This window comes from Zootoca vivipara, chromosome 4 (assembly GCF_963506605.1).
Source record: "Zootoca vivipara chromosome 4, rZooViv1.1, whole genome shotgun sequence".
NCBI classification, from domain to species: Eukaryota; Metazoa; Chordata; class Lepidosauria; order Squamata; family Lacertidae; genus Zootoca; species Zootoca vivipara.
The window spans coordinates 91,312,948-91,330,522 of NC_083279.1; the positions used below are offsets into that span (position 1 = coordinate 91,312,948).

The following is a 17,575-nucleotide window of genomic DNA, read 5'->3' on the forward strand; positions in this document are numbered from 1 at the left end:
ACTGTTCTTGGGGGACAGGGGGGCGGGCTAGTGTGCAGGACTCCCTGGTCCTGAATGGGGTAACTGTTCCCCTGAAGGACCAGGTGCGCAGCCTGGGAGTCATTTTGGACTCACAGCTGTCCATGGAGGCGCAGGTCAGTTCTGTATCCAGGGCAGCTGTCTACCAGCTCCATCTGGTACGCAGGCTGAGACCCTACCTGCCCGCGGACTGTCTCGCCAGAGTGGTGCATGCTCTCTTGGACTACTGCAATGTGCTCTACGTGGGGCTACCTTTGAAGGTGACCCAGAAACTACAACTAATCCAGAATGCGGCAGCTAGACTGGTGACGGGGAGTCGCCGCTGAGACCATATAACACCGGTCCTGAAAAACCTCCATTGGCTCCCTGTACGTTTCCGAGCACAATTCAAAGTGTTGGTGCTGACCTTTAAAGCCCTAAACAGCCTTGGCCCAGTATACCAGAAGGAGCATCTCCACCCCCATCGTTCAGCCCAGACACTGAGGTCCAGCACCGAGGGCCTTCTGACGGTTCCCTCACTGTGAGAAGCTACAGGGAACTTGGCAGAGGGCCTTCTCGGTAGTGGCACCCACCCTGTGGAATGCCCTCCCATCAGAGGTCAAAGAGATAAACAACTACCTGACATTTAGAAAACATCTGAAGGCAGCCCTGTTTAGGGAAGTTTTTTAATCTGTGACATTTTATTGTATTTAATCTTTGCTGGAAGCCACCCAGAGTGGCTGGGGAGACCCAGCCGGATGGGCGGGGTACAAATAATAAATTATTATTATTATTATTATTATTATTAAGAGCAACAGCACACTTCTCACTGTGATTCCTAGCAACTGGTATTTAGAGATATGCTGCCTCCAATGGTGAAGTTAGAACATAACCCCTGTGGCTAGTAACCATCAATATATCGCCTTATCTTCCGTGACTTAGTCTAATCCTCCTTTATAGTCATCCAGGACAATTGGTTGCCAATTCCGTAGTTTACATACCCCCCCAAGATTTCTCCAATGAATATAGGAATGTCAATAATAATAATACCCCACCCATGTGAGTGGGTTTCCCCAGCCACTCTGGGTAGTTTCCAGCACATATAAAAACATAATAAAACTATACAGGGCTGCCTTCAATTTGTCTTATGAAGGCTGCATAGTTACATATCTCCTTGGCTCAGGGGGTCGCATAACTCCATACCCTCCAACATTTCTCTGATGCAAATAGGGATGTCCTAAGGAAAAGTGAGACATTCCAGGATCAATCAAAAGCCGGGACAGCTTCTGTAAATCCAGGATGTCTCTGGAAGATAGGGACACTTGGAGCGTCTGAGTTTAGCTATGCGGAGAAGACCTATCTTCCTTCTGTCCTGAATCTTTCAACATTCAACTTCAGGGGTTGTCCCCGAGTTCAAGGAGAGAATGTGAACCTCTCTGTTCACTTTATTCACCGCTTGCACAATTCTATGCAGGAATATTGGGGCCATCATGCAGTAGGATCACAATTCCCTCTTGACTGTTCTTCATCAATATTACATATCACCGGTGCACATTGCTTACCTCCATAGCAAGGAGGCATAAACTGAAAATTGTGTGTGCTCAGCAGATTCAGAGAGAAATTCAGATAGGGAGGATTTAATATGCAAGCCCTGTGATGAAATCAGGATACTCCTAGCAATAATAATGTGACAACTACGGTTTCTACCAGACCTTGCCAAAAAAACAAGAGTTTGGCAGGCCCTGCTTAAGTAAAACACATGTTGAAAGTGTAGCTGGGTGAGATTTGTGGTGGGCGGAATTCCAGTGTGGTTAAAGAGTTGGACTAGGACCTGGAAGACCATGATTCACAACTCTTCTTGCCCACAGAACATACTCTGTGACCTTGGGCCTAACCTACCTCGTAGGATTGGTGTGAGGATAAAATGAGGAGGGGGAGAACCACATATGCCACTTGGATCTCCTTAATGGAAAAGTGGGATATGTCATCATCATCTTTGCATGACTATTGGTGGAAGAGGGGGAATGTTCCCTAAGACACGGCTGCTCTCTTGGTCTCAATGGTGGGGAGCCATCAGAGAGATCAAGAAGGGATCGTTCTTGAAGATGCATCTGGTTGGCTGCTCTGAGAACAGGATGCTAGACTAGATGGGTCATTGGCCTGTCCCAGCAGGCTTTTCTTATATTCTTACTCTTTTAATTCATCACCTACCCTTCACCCTAAAGTCCCAGGGTGGGTTACAACAATCACAACACATTAAAAACTGCTTAAAGCAACTTGCAATCTCAAAACATCGGGGAGGTCCTAAATAATATGCAATTCAGCTGTCGAAAGACAGGATAAAGAGGTGTGTCTTCAGCATTTGCTGAAAGCTTTTACACTGGTACCTCTACTTAAGAATTTAATGCGTTCCGAATGCACATTCGTAAGTTGAAAAAAATTGTAAGTCGAATCCCATAGGAATGCATTGGGGGGAAATTCGTAACCCTATCTAAAAATTCGCGAGTAGAAAAAAATCCTATCTAAACCGCATCCAAGATGGCAGATGGATCTCCATTCGTAAGTAGAAACATTCGTAAGTAGAGTTATTCGTAAGTAGAGATACCACTGTATAATGTAGGTAGCAGTTTTACTTCTGTGAGGAGCGAGTTCCACAACTTAGGGGCTAACACAGAAGATATGCGCGCGCACACACACACACACACACCTACCTACCTGCTGAGGCCAGTGGAACAACCAAGAGGGCTACATCTGCCAATGTTAATAGCCAAGGAGTCTGTAGGGAAGGAGGTAGTCTTTCAGATATTTGGGGTCTGAGTCATTTAGAGCTTTAAACCATATGAGCACCTTGAACTGGGCCCAGAAACAAACTGGCAACCAGATTTGAGTTGTTGGAGTGACAGAGTGCAAATCCCAGGTGGAAGAGGCTAGTCCTAACCAGGGCCATTTTAAGCTTAAATGCCTTCTGCTTCTTGCCCGCTGTGGGCAGGACTGACTCTGGACTCGTGCTCCACTGGGCAGGGCCAGGCGCGGCAGGCAACCAGAGGGGATGGCCCGACAGGCAGGGATGCTGCCAGCTGTGGTCCGCCTCCACCTGCTCGACCAAAGCAGCTGTGCAGCACTGCCACCAGGGAGCCCTGGCTGCTGCGCTGACGGGAGGCTCGCAGCCAGCTTCCCTGCAATGGCGCCCGCAGCCCGAGAAGAGGCAGGCAAGGGTGCGGCATGACGGAGGTGCCCTCCAGCGCCCTCCAGAACTTGCTGCCATGGCACCTTCCGCCAGTAACCTCTATGGCTAAGACGCCCCTGGTCCTGACTTTAAATGGACCTAGTTTTGGGGAGTGGGGAAATTGGCATTCTTAGCACCACCACCCCAGATGAAGTCTCGGACCTTCTCTGTTTGAACCTCAGTACAAGGAAGATCCACCTGGTTTAAATCTAATCTAATGCAATCATGCACCTCACTCGAGTCTTTAAAAGTCTGCTTTGCATGGCTTATGTGACCATAAATTTCAAATGCAGGCATATAGGCTCACTTTTCTTCATCTTTCCAGGGCAAATGATTCCCTCACTCCCTTGACTGAGTATGCAGCGTGAACTTAATAGGAAAAGAGACAGCTGCCATCGGTCTAGTGACCTGGAATAAATTGCAGTTTCCTACACTTTGATTTTGTTTCATTTCCCATTGGAGTTTACCTGCTAATGCTCCAGTGCAGAGAGTATAAGCACAGAGGCAGAAAAATACAGAGGAATAAATTCTGTAGGAGAGTAGTGTGTGTGTGTGTGTGTAACATTTCCCTTAATCAGACAAAAGTTTTATCTAGGCCAGCACTTAGCCTTTGTCATGGCCAGCCAAATGCCGCAGGACTTTATTTAGTTTTGTTTCCTTAATGTTTTAAGTAGTTCTAAAACTTCATGCTTTGTTACTTATGTCTGGCGTAGTTCTTCAATCCACTTCTCATAGCTCAACCCACAAGAACCAGCCTGCTGGATCAGGCATAGGACAGTGGTCAATGCTAGTCTTACTCGGAGCAGACCCACTGAAATTAATGGACAGGACTTCAGGAGCTACAGCAAAATCTGCCGGGAACCAGGGTTAGTCACGAGGTTCCCAGCATAGCTGGGAAACTGGCAAGCAGGACTTGAGCACAAGAGCACTCTCCCCTCCTGAATACCAGAAACTGGTATTCTGGTAACTTCTTTTCAAGCCATCTAGATTGGTGGCCATTGCTGCCTCCTGTGGGAGTGAGTTCCACAGTTTAATTACACATGGCCTGCAGAAGTACATTCTTTCATCTGTCCCAAATCTTCCAATCTTCAGATTCATTGGGTGTTCATGAGTTCTCCCCAGGCTCATCATTTCTTATTGAACCTTTTTCATCATGCAATAGAATAAAAAAACAAACCAATCTAAATAATAAAAAAGCAAAGAAAAAAGGAGTGAAGTAAATAATAGTCTCAAAAGTAAACAAAGAAAGGGAGGTTTTGCCAACCTTATGCCCCAAGGACTGACCCTCCGGACTGTTACGTTGTGTTTGGCTATGATTGAAGTTCCTCTGCTCTAAATCTCCCAGCATGGAAAGCAACATTTTCAGAGCATCAGAGAGTAATCCCTGCTCTCTCTCTCTCTCTCTCCCCAGAGAGAATGTGATAACTAAGATTCATGGCTTGTCTATCATTAATCACCACATAATTATCTCTGTTGACAAACAGTCAACAAGAGATGTCTAGTCCGCCATCTTCCTCCCTGGAAGTCCCAGGTGTCCATTAGTTCTAGTGTTATGAAAGGGAGAAAAACTTTTCTCTACCCATTTTCTCCATGCCACATATAATTATATAAACTTCTATCATGTCTCTTTCTTACTTACCTTTTCTCTAAACTATGCTTTTTTTAAAAAAAAAAACAAGAGCCCTTCTGCTCTTTAACTCAGTAGGTGGTGGAAGCTATTGATTTTTCGTGTGTAGAGTTGATTTAGGCCCAGTGATAGAGGAAGAGCGAAAAGGTGCCCCTGTAATCCAATAAACAGAATGCTTCACAACTTTCCAAAGGAACTCATGGAAGCCCCACACTTATTTATTGTTTCTCAAAGAGCGAGCAGTATTTTGCCCATTCAAAAGCATGTGCCACATAAGAGACGCTCAAGGTTAGGGGGTCGGATCCCAGAAGAACGCAGCTGTGTCAATAGGTTTGGCGTTATCAGTTAAATGTTTGCTTGCCGAAATATTGCCTGCCAGCCGCTTATGAGGATGTCATGATGCTCCTTTCCTTTTGGACAGAAATTGATTCCTATGGTTATCAATTTAGAAGGAACAAATGACATTCAGCAGAAATATAGAGGCTGGCTCCTTCTCATGCTGAACAATCTCTATCATTCCGCCCTGTCAACTTCAGTTTAGATAGCATGCCCTGGACATGTATTCATTTCTTCCTTGGACAGTTTCTTTCCTATGATTGTTAAATTGGTTTTGGCTCCAATCATAGTGTTTAGGGTCCCTCCTTCACAGTCCGTTCTGACCCTAGTATCATTATAATGTATAATGATTGATTGATTGATTGATTGGATTCCCTACCCACCCTTCACCAGGGGTATGATCCTACAGTTTAAAAATATAATATTAAAATCAGTGAAAAGAAATTACAGTCAAGATTATAGGGTGAACTGTGTGTGTATGTGTGTCCTGATAAAGGTGAAATCCAAAACATTTTCCACATAAAAACAACACCTCAATTTTATAGTAACGTATACCACTTGGTTGTCAAAGGGCAGGGTAAATAGTAGGGCTGTGCACAGACCCTTGATTTGTGGCCCTGTTTTGTAAATCCAGATCAGATCTGGTCTGGATCAAGCTGGACCAATTCCACCCTGCCCTGGATCCAAATCTGGATTGGGAAATTAAAAAATATCCAGAAATCCCATTGACTTGCATTGCAAAACCAGAACGGGACATAACTTTCTTGTTTTTTGTTTTCTTCACATGGGGCATGAAATTTGGAGGCATGACAGCCCCTACAGAGTAAATTGGCCCTGGATAATTTCAGATGGGTAGCTCCAGGATTTTGTATTTTCCAAGGAGTGTGTGTGTGTGTGTGTGTGTGTGTGTGTGTGTGTGTGTGTGAGAGAGAGAGAGAGAGAGAGAGAGAGAGAGAGAGAGAGAGAGAGAGAGTGATAGCAGTTCCTTGCTCATACCCATTTTTATGCTGCCCTGTTTCTTCCATAAAGATTTTGAAATTATTTTTTTTAAGGCTTGGTATGTAGGCACAAGCAGAATTTTAAAAATTTAATTACCTATTAATAATATTTACTGTGGTTACTATTATTGTTATTATTTAATGTTTGGAGCCATGTCATATAAGGCCTTCAACCCTCATGCATGCAGACATTGTGTTGGCCTAAAGAATATAGCAACATATCGTTGCACAAGTTCAGGGGGTTCAAGTCACCTAGATTCCACCCCACTTTCTCTCTTATTTTTGCATACACAGTGTGGACAAGGGGCAGCTTCCTCCCTACAATCAATTACCATATTTTTTCATGTATAAGACTATTTGGGGGGACTCGGAATTCAGAAAATGGGGGGAAATTGCCCAGAGTTGTTGAGCCTTTTTTATGCCCGCTCGCTGACAAGAGCCACCAATCAACCACCCATATGCCGCAGCAACAGCAAACATACCTTGCAAGTTGCTGTCAGAGAAATAAGGGACCGGGCCGGAAATAGCAGGCCGGAAGTAGCGCTGCCGCCATTTTGGAACTGGGCGGAGCATGCTCAGAAGTGACTTTTGATGCTGCTTTGCCCAGTTCCAAAATGGCCGCCGCGCCAGAAGTCGCACTGCAGCCATTTTGGAACTGGGCAGAGCAGCATCAAAAGTCGCTTCTGAGCATGCTCTGCCCAGTTCCAAAATGGCCGCCGCGCCAGAATAAACCGGGGGAAAACAAAAAAATCCATTCTTTCAGCTAGGAACAGCTGGAAAAACGGGGATTTCCCGGGGAAAACGGGAGACTTGGCAGCTATGACAGCAAATTGACAGCAGCCCGTGTCGCAGACACCAATCATCAGTGCTGTCGCTGATGACAGTTTGCTGCTCGCGACAGGAACCAATCCCCCATCCCCACTCTGCACTATCCAGGTATAAGACAAGCCCCAATTTTTGAGTTGATTTTATCCAGGGGAAACCTCATCATATGCCTGGAAAAGTACAGTGAGTGGGAAGGACTTGTGTCCTTGGCTTTGCCCACAGGGTTGTTCTATATGCAAGTGTTTTAGAAGAAGGGCTGGGACCATGGCAGAAAGCTCTCTGGGTGTGCCAAGAGATCCCTCCCCTGCTCCAACCCTTTGGAAATAGAAATGGGTGGACTATGTGCACTTTCATTTTTGAGAAATCTATCTGTGATTATGAAAATGATTCCGTTTCTTCCCTTTTAGCTGGAGCTCATTTCAGTTCCCCCCCCCCTCCTCCTCTTACAGAAAGCCATAATTTACAGAATGTTCACAGATCTCCAGAAATAGTTCAGGGTCCCCGTCCCCCCTCTTCAAATATATTTCCAACTGCAGCCCTCTATAATCATGCCAGTGTGTTATGACATCCCTTCTTTCCAAAGAGAATAGCCATGAAATAAAAATTACGTGCCACAAAATCTGCTATTACGTCTCCTCTCCCCTTGTCATTGGAACCGCTTTTCAGAAAATGAAAATTTTCACGGAGATGCCAAGGAAGAAACCTTGTTGCTTGTGGATGAAGCAGGTGTGATTGCTTGTGGGGAATAGGACATTTCTTTTTTAAAAAAAAACACTAGAGGAGCTTGCAGAATCTGCTTCTACTGCATTCTACTCCATGTGGAGCTAACTCAATACGAGACAGCCCCTGAATGTTCATGCCTACCTTTCGTTCAACGACCGCATGCCCAGATCTCCCTGTACATTCGCTCAGCAAATGTTCTTTGCCTGCTTTGAAGAAAGCTTTTCCATTTTCTTCCCTAGGTCTGGGATTCAGCATTGCCGGAGGTGTGGGGAATCAGCACATCCCTGGAGACAACAGTATTTATGTTACTAAAATTATTGATGGAGGGGCAGCGCAGAAGGACGGGAGGTTGCAAGTTGGAGACAGGCTCCTTATGGTGAGAAATTGATGCCAAAGCTTTATGTGCAGTTGGATGGTGTCATATAATACATATTCAGATTGAGTTGGACAGATTTCGCTGTTTCAGACCAATTAAATCCGCCTTCCTCCTTTTCCCTCTTCCATGTAATTTTGCTCCCTCCTTCTTAGAGATGGGGAATAGATTTGATTTCATTTGCCTTTTAATGGAAAAAAACCACCTAATTCCCGCTTCTCAGGCCAGTATGTGAACTGAACCACAGTTGTCCTTCACAGCTCCGAATCCTGCAATGCACTTTTCAAAAATGCATGTACTCGGGGTAAAGTGGCCATAAAAGCACATATATGAGTGAAAATAATGTTTTCTATTGAGGAAAGTTGTTTGCAGAATGTGTACATTAATCAAAACTGCTTGCAGGAGTGCGCACAGAAATTTGCACTAAAATGCTGACAAATTTTCATGAGGATTTTTTTCTAATCACAAATTTCTGCACAAATGTTTAGAGCCGAATTTACAAACGAACTATTAGAAACTATGAGAAACTGAAATTGACTGATTTGTCCATCGCTAGGGTGTGCGTATGTTTGCATTTTGGTTCCTGATCTGAAGGAAATTCACTGACCTGTTGAACCAGATTCTCCCAGGCCTGACAGCATCTTAGTTTCCTGTAAAAGATAAATAAATATAATTTACTCCTTTTTTTGTTTCCCTCCCTTGCTGAACCCAGACAGCAGCTGTAGCCCATTCAATTCTGTCATTTGAGGGACAATGCGTTGACAATTAAGTGGAACTCACTTTCTTAAAGCAATTTTTAGGCCTTCAGCAAAAAAAAAAAAAAAAGGAGGGAGGAGAGAACTGTTTCAGTTTTAGAGCTCTCCAAATCACGGAGCTTCAAAAGAGCCATTTGAATAAGCAGCAATAGGCCAATTACAACCCCCCCCCCCAGTTCACAGATGTTCACTGCAGAACACTCACTACAGTCGTACTTCAACAAGCATGAGAAGAAACAGAAATGATTTTCAAGAGTGTTTTTTTTTTCCCCAAAAGGGCGAAACTTTGCCACAGCACAAAACCGGCACTCAGCTCCCTCTCAGTTACAATTCAATCAAATCCCAAGAGGCTGTGTACAGCAGATGTAAAGGGGGCAATTTTCCACTTGAGCCAGAAATCTAAATAAAATTTGTACGTTTCCCGGGAACTCTTTGCTTGCTCTTCCGCTATTTCCTTCCTCCCAACATTCGAGCGGCTTGATTTTATTGAATTCAGGCAAAATTTGCTTGAAAGGGGCTCTTGAGAGGAAGATTGAAGATCTTCCAGATTAGAGTAAAATGGCCAGCACCTAACACACACACACACACACACACACACACACACACACACACACACACACACAAAATACCCAGTGAAGAATTAATGTGGGGGATGATTTATTTATTTTCTGTATACCTCATCTCCGTAGAGCAGCTGAGAGCAGCCAAGTTGGGGGTATTCCCTGCAGTCTCTCATCCAGAAACTTTGTCCAAATGTGCTTAGTCTCACCCAGAGTTAAACCATTCTCTAGGCCAGGAGTAGCCAATGAGTTGCCCTGCAGATGTTGCAAACTACAACTTCCACCAGCCCCAGCCAGCATGGCCTATGATCAGGGATGGGTCCCAAATAGCTGAAGGCACCTCACTGGCTCCATAAGAAACCTTCTATCAAGTTACAATCCCTTGGCCTAACTCAGTTCACGGGGCTGTTGTTAATACCATAAAAAAGAGGGAAGCGAGGGAGTACCATGTGTGCTGACTTTTGCATAGGCTAGCCTAGGAATTCCTCTGCACCTTGTACCTCTCCCTTCACACCCCAAATAATCAAAATCCTACCATTTCAACTGGTTTAGGGATGCCCCCCCTCAAAAATATAAAACAATAGGTTACAATCTTCCTTTTCATTAGTTCATTGCACTTTCCTCCAAGGAGAAAAAGGACTTGGCCAAGCTAGGGCTATTAAGAAACAATACAGGGCCATCGAGGGCCATTGGCAAGATGTGAGAACTGTCCTTCCCCCTTCCTCTGAGGTGTGAACAGAGACTTAGGAAGGTTGGAAGGTTACTAGGGTAACTGGGTGTGAGGTAACTTGAATGAAATATTGTGGGGGCCCAGGTAAGCCCCGCCCTGCATAATTGATCGCATGGTGCTCTTCACACACATACTTTGAATGGGAATGCCCATCAAATATTTTATTGTGGGGGCGGAAGCCTCCACAGCCCCTAGGAGTTGCCTCCTATGGTCTTAAGCAGGCATCCTCAAACTGCGGCCCTCCAGATGTTTTGGCCTACAACTCCCATGATCCCTAGCTAACAGGACCAGTGGTCAGGGATGATGGGAATTGTAGACCAAAACATCTGGAGGGCAGAAGTTTGGGGGTTCCTGGTCTTAAGTAAGGGTTGCTTGAAAGAGAGAGAGAGAGACTGGGATCCATCTTGGGCAGGCTGGCTGCAATGCTGTGGGGGACACGCCCTTCTTGAAAGGACCATGCTGTAAGCTCAATACCAGGAATACCTGGACCCCCGGAGAGTGGGAGCGGCACACAACTTTTGTAACACTGCGCTGTGTGTGCATCTATTTGGTGGATAAAGAGAAGAATCTATTTATAATATGAGTGCTAGAATAATTTGCCCGTGCGTGCTGCAAAGCATTACCACCTTGCAGTGAAATGCTTCGAGATCCCATCAACGTTCTCCTGTTCAAATTGCCACCCTGATCTCATTCAATAAACCAAGCTGTCCTGTGATTAGCAAAGGACGTTGGGGAACTATATTCATTTTGAAACTTGTACACAAGCCCTTGAAATTAGAATACATGCACCCAACCATCATTCTTTATCCGGGTGCTTCTGAGTTTTAAATGGGAATTCCTCTAAAGCTGTAAACCTTCTCACCTGTAATAATCTAATTGGCACCGTTTATTGAATTCCTTGGTAAACATGGGTCCTGCCAGCATGTGAACGGGTAGCATTTTAGTTTGTGACCAGCCTAATGCATCCATCTCTTTACTCCCATTAGGTAAATAATTACTGTTTAGAAGAAGTAACACATGAAGAAGCAGTAGCAATATTGAAGAATACATCCGACGTAGTTTATTTAAAAGTTGGGAAGCCTACTACCATTTACATGACTGATCCCTATGGCCCACCAGACATTACCCATCGTAAGTAATTGCCTGTCTCTCATTCTTAATGTCATAGAACCATGGAATTGTAGAGTTGGAAGGGATCCCGAGAGTCATCTAGTCCAACCCCCTGCAGTGCAGGAATCTCATCTAGATCATCCATGACAGATGGCCATCCAACCTCTGCTTAAAAAGCTCCAATGAAGGAGAGTCTACAACCTCCCGAGGGGGTCTATTCCACTGCTGTATAGGTCTTACTGTCGGGAAAGTTCTTCCTGATGTTGCATCGGAATCTCCTTTCTTGTAATTGAGATCTATTTTTTCCCCACTTCAACTCCCTTTATCCCTAGCTAGCAAGACCAGTGGTCAGGGATTATGGGAATTGTAGTCCAAAACAGCTGGAGAACCAAGTTTGGGAAGCACTGCTGTAGACATTGTAGACAGATGCTGTGTTTTTAAAGTGACTACTGCATTTGAAAAACCAAAAAATTCAATCCCAGGTGAATAAGGAAACATCCTGAGCTCAAGATGCGAAGATGTGGGGGGGGGACCATTCATCTTGATGGACCAAAACAATCTGAAAGCACTAAATTTGAACTCTCACATGTAGCTCAAACCTCTTGGAAACTTTCAGTTTCAGCACTCACAGAAGTGTGACCTCTTTTGCCGTAACAAGCAATGGGATGCTCTCCCCTCCCTGTTCCCAACCCTTCGTCGCAATAGTTTTGTCTCATTTGAACCTGTCTGCTTTTTGAGGTCACCTACTGAGACCGGCTCCAGATGGCCCTATCTCAGGGTGCTAGATGGATAGAAGGGAGCAGGAAACCCTTCAGGGGATCATTTTGTGTGACACCAGCTTTATTGTGTTTGAGGCACCCAAGCATTTTTTGCTGTTCCATCATCGATTTTCAAAGGATTATCCAAAATGGTAGCGAAATGTTGAATTGCTTTGATATTTGTCGATTTCTCCGAAGGGTTGGCTGCCTGTTTAACAAAAGGTTGGAGCAGAAATGTTGAGCTGCACTTTGCTCCCCCTGAAATTAGTTGGGCTTGAGTTAAGTCACGGCGAGCATGCCCCGTTGATTCCAAAGTGACTTAAATGGGATCCATCCCCATTTAAATAAAACGATCTCTGCCACAGTGAGCTGTGCAGTGTTCAAATCCCACTAATCACAACTCCTTTGTTTGTTTTTAACCTCCAGCTTATTCCCCGCCAATGGAAAACCATATACTGTCTTCAGGCAACAACGGCACTTTAGAATACAAGGCATCTTTGGCTCCCATCTCACCAGGAAGATATTCGCCTATCCCAAAGCACATGCTTGTCGAGGATGACTATACCAGGTCAGATATCCGCCTTTACTGAGTGCCTCTGATTAATTACTTGGTTCAGGGAACACAATTTTAATGCCATTATTGGAGCGTTGGCAGTGCATAAGCAAGGGAGCGATCTCATTACATAGGGAAGAGCCGACTCTCAAAATCATCAGGAAGGAGGAGATGCATCACCTTCTCTTGCGCGTAATTAGTGGTTAGCCTAATGGGCCACACTGTGTATTATGACAGGTGTAGACAACAGGTGCAACCTCAGTGGCTAGTAATAACCCTGATCCACCATTGCTTCCCACTGGCTACCAAAGCCTCAATATTTTCCTGCCCTTGTTCCCTGCCTCAAAGGCCGGACCCAGTTTCTCTTCCCCTTCCTCCTTCTCCCAGCCCAGCTCCTTGCAGAATATCATGGATTTTCCTGCTGTTCTGCTGGGCACTGCATTCTGCACGACAATTTCTCATTTATTTAGATGCTTTTATATGCCTTCCTTTGCATATAGAAAGGCAACTTGACAGCACAGCCGAATAAGACTAAAAGAATGCTTAAGCGATCTAATATAACACAGCCCTTAGAAAACATAACACAATGACTCTTAATTGTCTAAAGAAGCCATTTACTAGAAGCAGAAGCAGCTAATCCATTTATCTCATCGGGTTCCTCCTCCTTCAAATGCCCTCTGAAAAAGGTACATTTTAACCAGCCAACTAAAAAAACGATACAGGAAAGACAGTAGAGAGGGAGATCTGCATGCAAGGAGTGACCATTGAAATGGCCATTTCCCAGAGCTCCACGATGCATACTTCATCCTGCGTAGGGTCTCACCTGCTGATCTTAAAACATGGGCAGTTTGTTGTGGAAGAAGTTGTCTTTGCAAATATGTATAGGTATCTGCAGCTTGAAGACAACATGGCAGCTGCTGTTCCCAAATTTGCCCCCTGCCACTCCTGATACGCATCTGAATTAGCACCACGTCCTTGCGACTTCTGCTCACTCCACTTTTGTATTGGTCCCTCAACCCGAGGCTCACATGATGGGCAACACTCACCTCTCCAAGTTGCTGCTTCTGTGGGATCTCTTGCCCTTTGAAATCTTTCGCCTTGCATATCTGAAATATGCACACTACGTCTGGGGCAGAATGGAGGGGGCTCTCCCTCCCCTTTGCCTCTGTATCAACAGCAAAAGTGCTTCCCTTCTCAGACTGCTGTCCCAGTTTTTTGTAACCTGCTGTGGGAGCAACTGCACAGAGATCTCTTATGCAGAGATAATGCAGATTTGATTCCGCATCTGTCTCTAGTGATCTGCTCAGTCAGCTCACTCAGGCCCAGCTACAAAGTACAAGCAACCTCAATCAACTATGAGTTTCTTCTGCCATTCATATGCATGTGGTCACCCTGATTGTTTGGACCGCTGAAGAGCAATAGTCTAAAAATCACCCAAATATGCACGTCTCCTACACATGCACATGATACATATACCCTCCTCCTCCCCCCCCCCACACTAGTTCTCAGCATTTAAGAATGACAGGAACATGACATGGATGCATTATGACAAACCCCTCAAAAATATTTGCCTCTGGCAGCTCTCTGGCTGCAGTTCATGGGACCTTGACACCCTACCTTCTCCCCTAGAACCTTGAGAAAGGTTTTGTTCAGTTGCTACGAATTCTTTGTTGAGAGAGCCCGAGCCATTTTTTAAAAGAAAATTTAACCTCCCCCCATGAATACACATCTGGGGTGCTTTTTAGCTTCAAAGTACAGCCATTCCCTCAAACGAAAGCCTTCAGTTTTGCATGCTAATATTGAACCCACATTGGAAAGGCCTGTGGAAAAGTTTTTTAAAAAAGATCATTTCAGATCATTATACTCTGACGCGAAAGCAAAGGAGCAATTTAATCACCCTGAGTGTCCCAGGGAGCTGCATCCCATAATGGCTCTTTGAGGACTCTTCCCACATGGTTTAGGTGCTCAGAAGCAGGCGCTTCACATTCTGGATGGAGCGAGGTATTTGGCTGCAAATGCAGGTCTGGGATTTGCTTCTGTCATTGCCAGAGAATTTGAGCGAGGAGGAAAATGGCTGCCACCAGTAGTGACCTGTGGGATGCCATGAAATCATGGAACTTCCCTCCCAACACCAACCTTGTTGCAATTTACCTGGGTGGGGCGCTGACGTCAGGACTGCCCACAACCCACTGTGAAACTAATCTGGCCAGCCCTGGGTACCATACCGTATAAAATCCAATACAATCCATCGCGGGGGCCCTCCCAAACAATTCAACTTCCAGGGTATTGTCAGAATACAAAGCTGGCGGACCTCAGCTGCCCATTCCCAGAAAGAGCATTTTTTGTTTTGCATCAGGAGAGAGCCCAGCCAGACCGTGCAATCCTGTTAGTTGCCTAGGAATGTTGCCACTGCTACCAGACCCAGCAGAGCAAGCCGATCGGGCGCCTGGGGTGGTGCGCCTGCCCTGCGCCCAGGGGCGGGGCCAGATGCCCACGGGGTGGGGTGAGCCAGGGCAGGACACTCTGCGGGGCCTCCGAGGAGTCTGCCTGCCTCCTCCCACTCAGCCGCCCTACAGCTGAGGGGGAGGCAGCAGGCAGACTGTTTGGGCAGCGCGGAGCCTGTGAGCGCCCAAGCCACCGTGTCACTCCCAGGAGAGACGCGTGGCACAGGTGCGCTGCAGGCCCCGTGGTGAGTGCTGCCCGGCATTTTGTCCCCCCCCCTCAGTGGTGACACCCGCCCCCACTGCCCCCCTTCCTCTGCTCTGACCAGACCTGTGCTGCAGCCCAAGAATCCTAGACCTGTTCTGCGTTTTTAAGGTGCCATGAGTGAAGCAGCATTGATTGGAGAGCATTACACGAGACAAAGCTCCATATTCTAGCTCCCTTTACGATATCGGCCCTAGTGACTTCTCTCTCTTTTTGCAGATATGACTTCCCTTGGTAGGTGTTTCCCACTGGAACAGGGACCACTGCCAGCCACTAGGGGGATTCTCATGAGTGCAAGAGATACGATCAATCCCTGAGACAGACACACAAACAAAATCCTTTTATTCATTTTTGTTCACTTCTGCCTGCTGGAAAGGGAGAAGATCTTATGCCTTCTTTTAGAGTAACTTTCAGTGCTCTAAATACAAGATTTGCGGGCACCGGCTTGTGAACCTGCTTAAATGTAGTGCTACTTATTTTGGTGTGAATATTTTCATGTTGCTCAGTTTGCGCAATAAGAAACAAAAGGTGACGTGTGCCAGTGGTTGGATTGGGAGATAGAAAGTCAGCCTTCAGCTCCCTTCTCTCCTACTGACTTTGTGTGTGCGGGCGTGCGTGTACATCATCTTTGCTTTTTTGCAGCTTTCTTGATGCTATACGAAATCGCTGCTGAAAGTTTGCCTGCTTGTGTAATGAATTTTTGCAACCTGTAGATGAGAACTACTAAATAATGTGAAGCTTTGGCAATATATTGTCATGTGTTTGGAAAGGAGCAGAATGTTTTTCTGAATGCATTTGGGGGAAATGCTATTGTTGGATCCGGACAGGAAGTTAGATGGGCTTAAGGCCCATTCAAAGCAATGCGGAAAAAAGATAGTCAGGACTCAGTTTACACCCAGTTGATTTTAATGAGATGAAAGTTCAACTAACCTAACCTGGACCCAACCCTTTTTTAAAAGCAGAAACAAAAAGCAACAGCTCTAAATAAGATTAAATTTCAATGAAGCTCGAGTGGACCGTCCACAAATTATGTAACAAAGTGTACCCACCAATGCCTGCTATGTTATTATGCAGTTATATTTCATAATAATGCTTTTTAATGTGCTTCAGGGGAAGAAAGCACCTATGTTCTTGCCATGTGATCCAATGTAAATATCCAGCAATTAAACTTTCTTGATCAGTTCAAAGATCCATCTAGCCCAGCATTTTTTGTGTCCATTAGAGGCCAGCCTGAAGGTTCATGTTTCTGCTTTCTGTCCTCAGTTTAGGGACCGGGGAGAATTCGATTCAGTTTGCATTTATGTGCTTTCCAAAATGACACATGAACCAAGGCAACGCCGTCTTTAGAAGTTTGCACCCCTCTGAACATTGCAGTGCAAATTCTCCAAAAAAAGTAATGCAGACAAGTAATGCAAGTAATTCAGGCAAACTGTTCCTTAAAATGCATGTGTTGGTGAAAATAACACACAAAACTGACATGCATAAGAGAGGGAAATCACACTAAATTCCTAACAAATTTTAAGAGGAGCCAACTGAAATGTGGAGAATTTAAAAAAAGGAAAGGAAAGGAAAAGAATGTGTCACAAATTAATGCAGAAACGGAATGGCATTCAAGTTGTGAGTGCACATGAGCAATTCACAAGACAGGCAGCTCCATCCATTCCTACCTCTGGTGAATCCCATGGGAGCAAAGGCACCAACTCCTAGGAAGTGAGGTTCCTTTGCCACCCCCCAAGAAAATACTTGAAGGACATTGCCCCTAAGTTGAAGGACATTGCCATTCAAATGCTGTGCATCTTGTGATTGATTATGTGGGGTGGGGCTTGCCTGCTCCCACCCCAATATATTATTCAAGTTGGCACCCCTGCATTGGAGCATGTAGGGAAGCCCCTAGATATGCAGTTGATGTGTGTGTGTGTGTGTGTGTGTGTGTGTGTGTGTGTGTTATATATTACTGGTTTATATGGGCCAAAATCCACCATGACGGGTGGAACCCTGATTGGGTCAGAATCCCTGCCTGCATAGAATAAGCAAGTGCCCCAATGTGCAGGTGGTGGATAAGCCTTTGTGTGGTGTGCATGTGTTGTGTGAAGGTGTGGTTGCGTGTTAAGATCCCAAGACCTCCCCCAATAAATAAAGACACAATTGACACAGAATTTAGTTTAAGGTTGTTGGCATAATTTTGGCCACAACTTTAATGATTACAGATCGGCATTGGTTCCCGACTAGCTGCACCTGACCTCAGCAGGGCAGCACTCTGACGCCTGGACTCCGGCAGACGTCAGTAAGGGTAAACAT

General features: G+C 45.3%; 1 protein-coding gene across 7 annotated transcripts in view; it reads left to right on the forward strand.

Annotated features, from left to right (window-relative positions):
- The window catches only part of DLG2 (discs large MAGUK scaffold protein 2), an 863,264-nt gene that overhangs the window by 664,430 nt on the left and 181,259 nt on the right, over positions 1 to 17,575 (forward strand). For all 7 annotated transcript variants that reach the window (XM_060273906.1, XM_035114518.2, XM_060273902.1 and 4 more), the window contains 3 exons: positions 7,972 to 8,108; positions 11,137 to 11,281; positions 12,445 to 12,586. In XM_060273906.1, the coding sequence (XP_060129889.1) occupies positions 7,972 to 8,108; positions 11,137 to 11,281; positions 12,445 to 12,586 (424 nt within the window). The remainder of the gene's footprint in view (positions 1 to 7,971; positions 8,109 to 11,136; positions 11,282 to 12,444; positions 12,587 to 17,575) is intronic.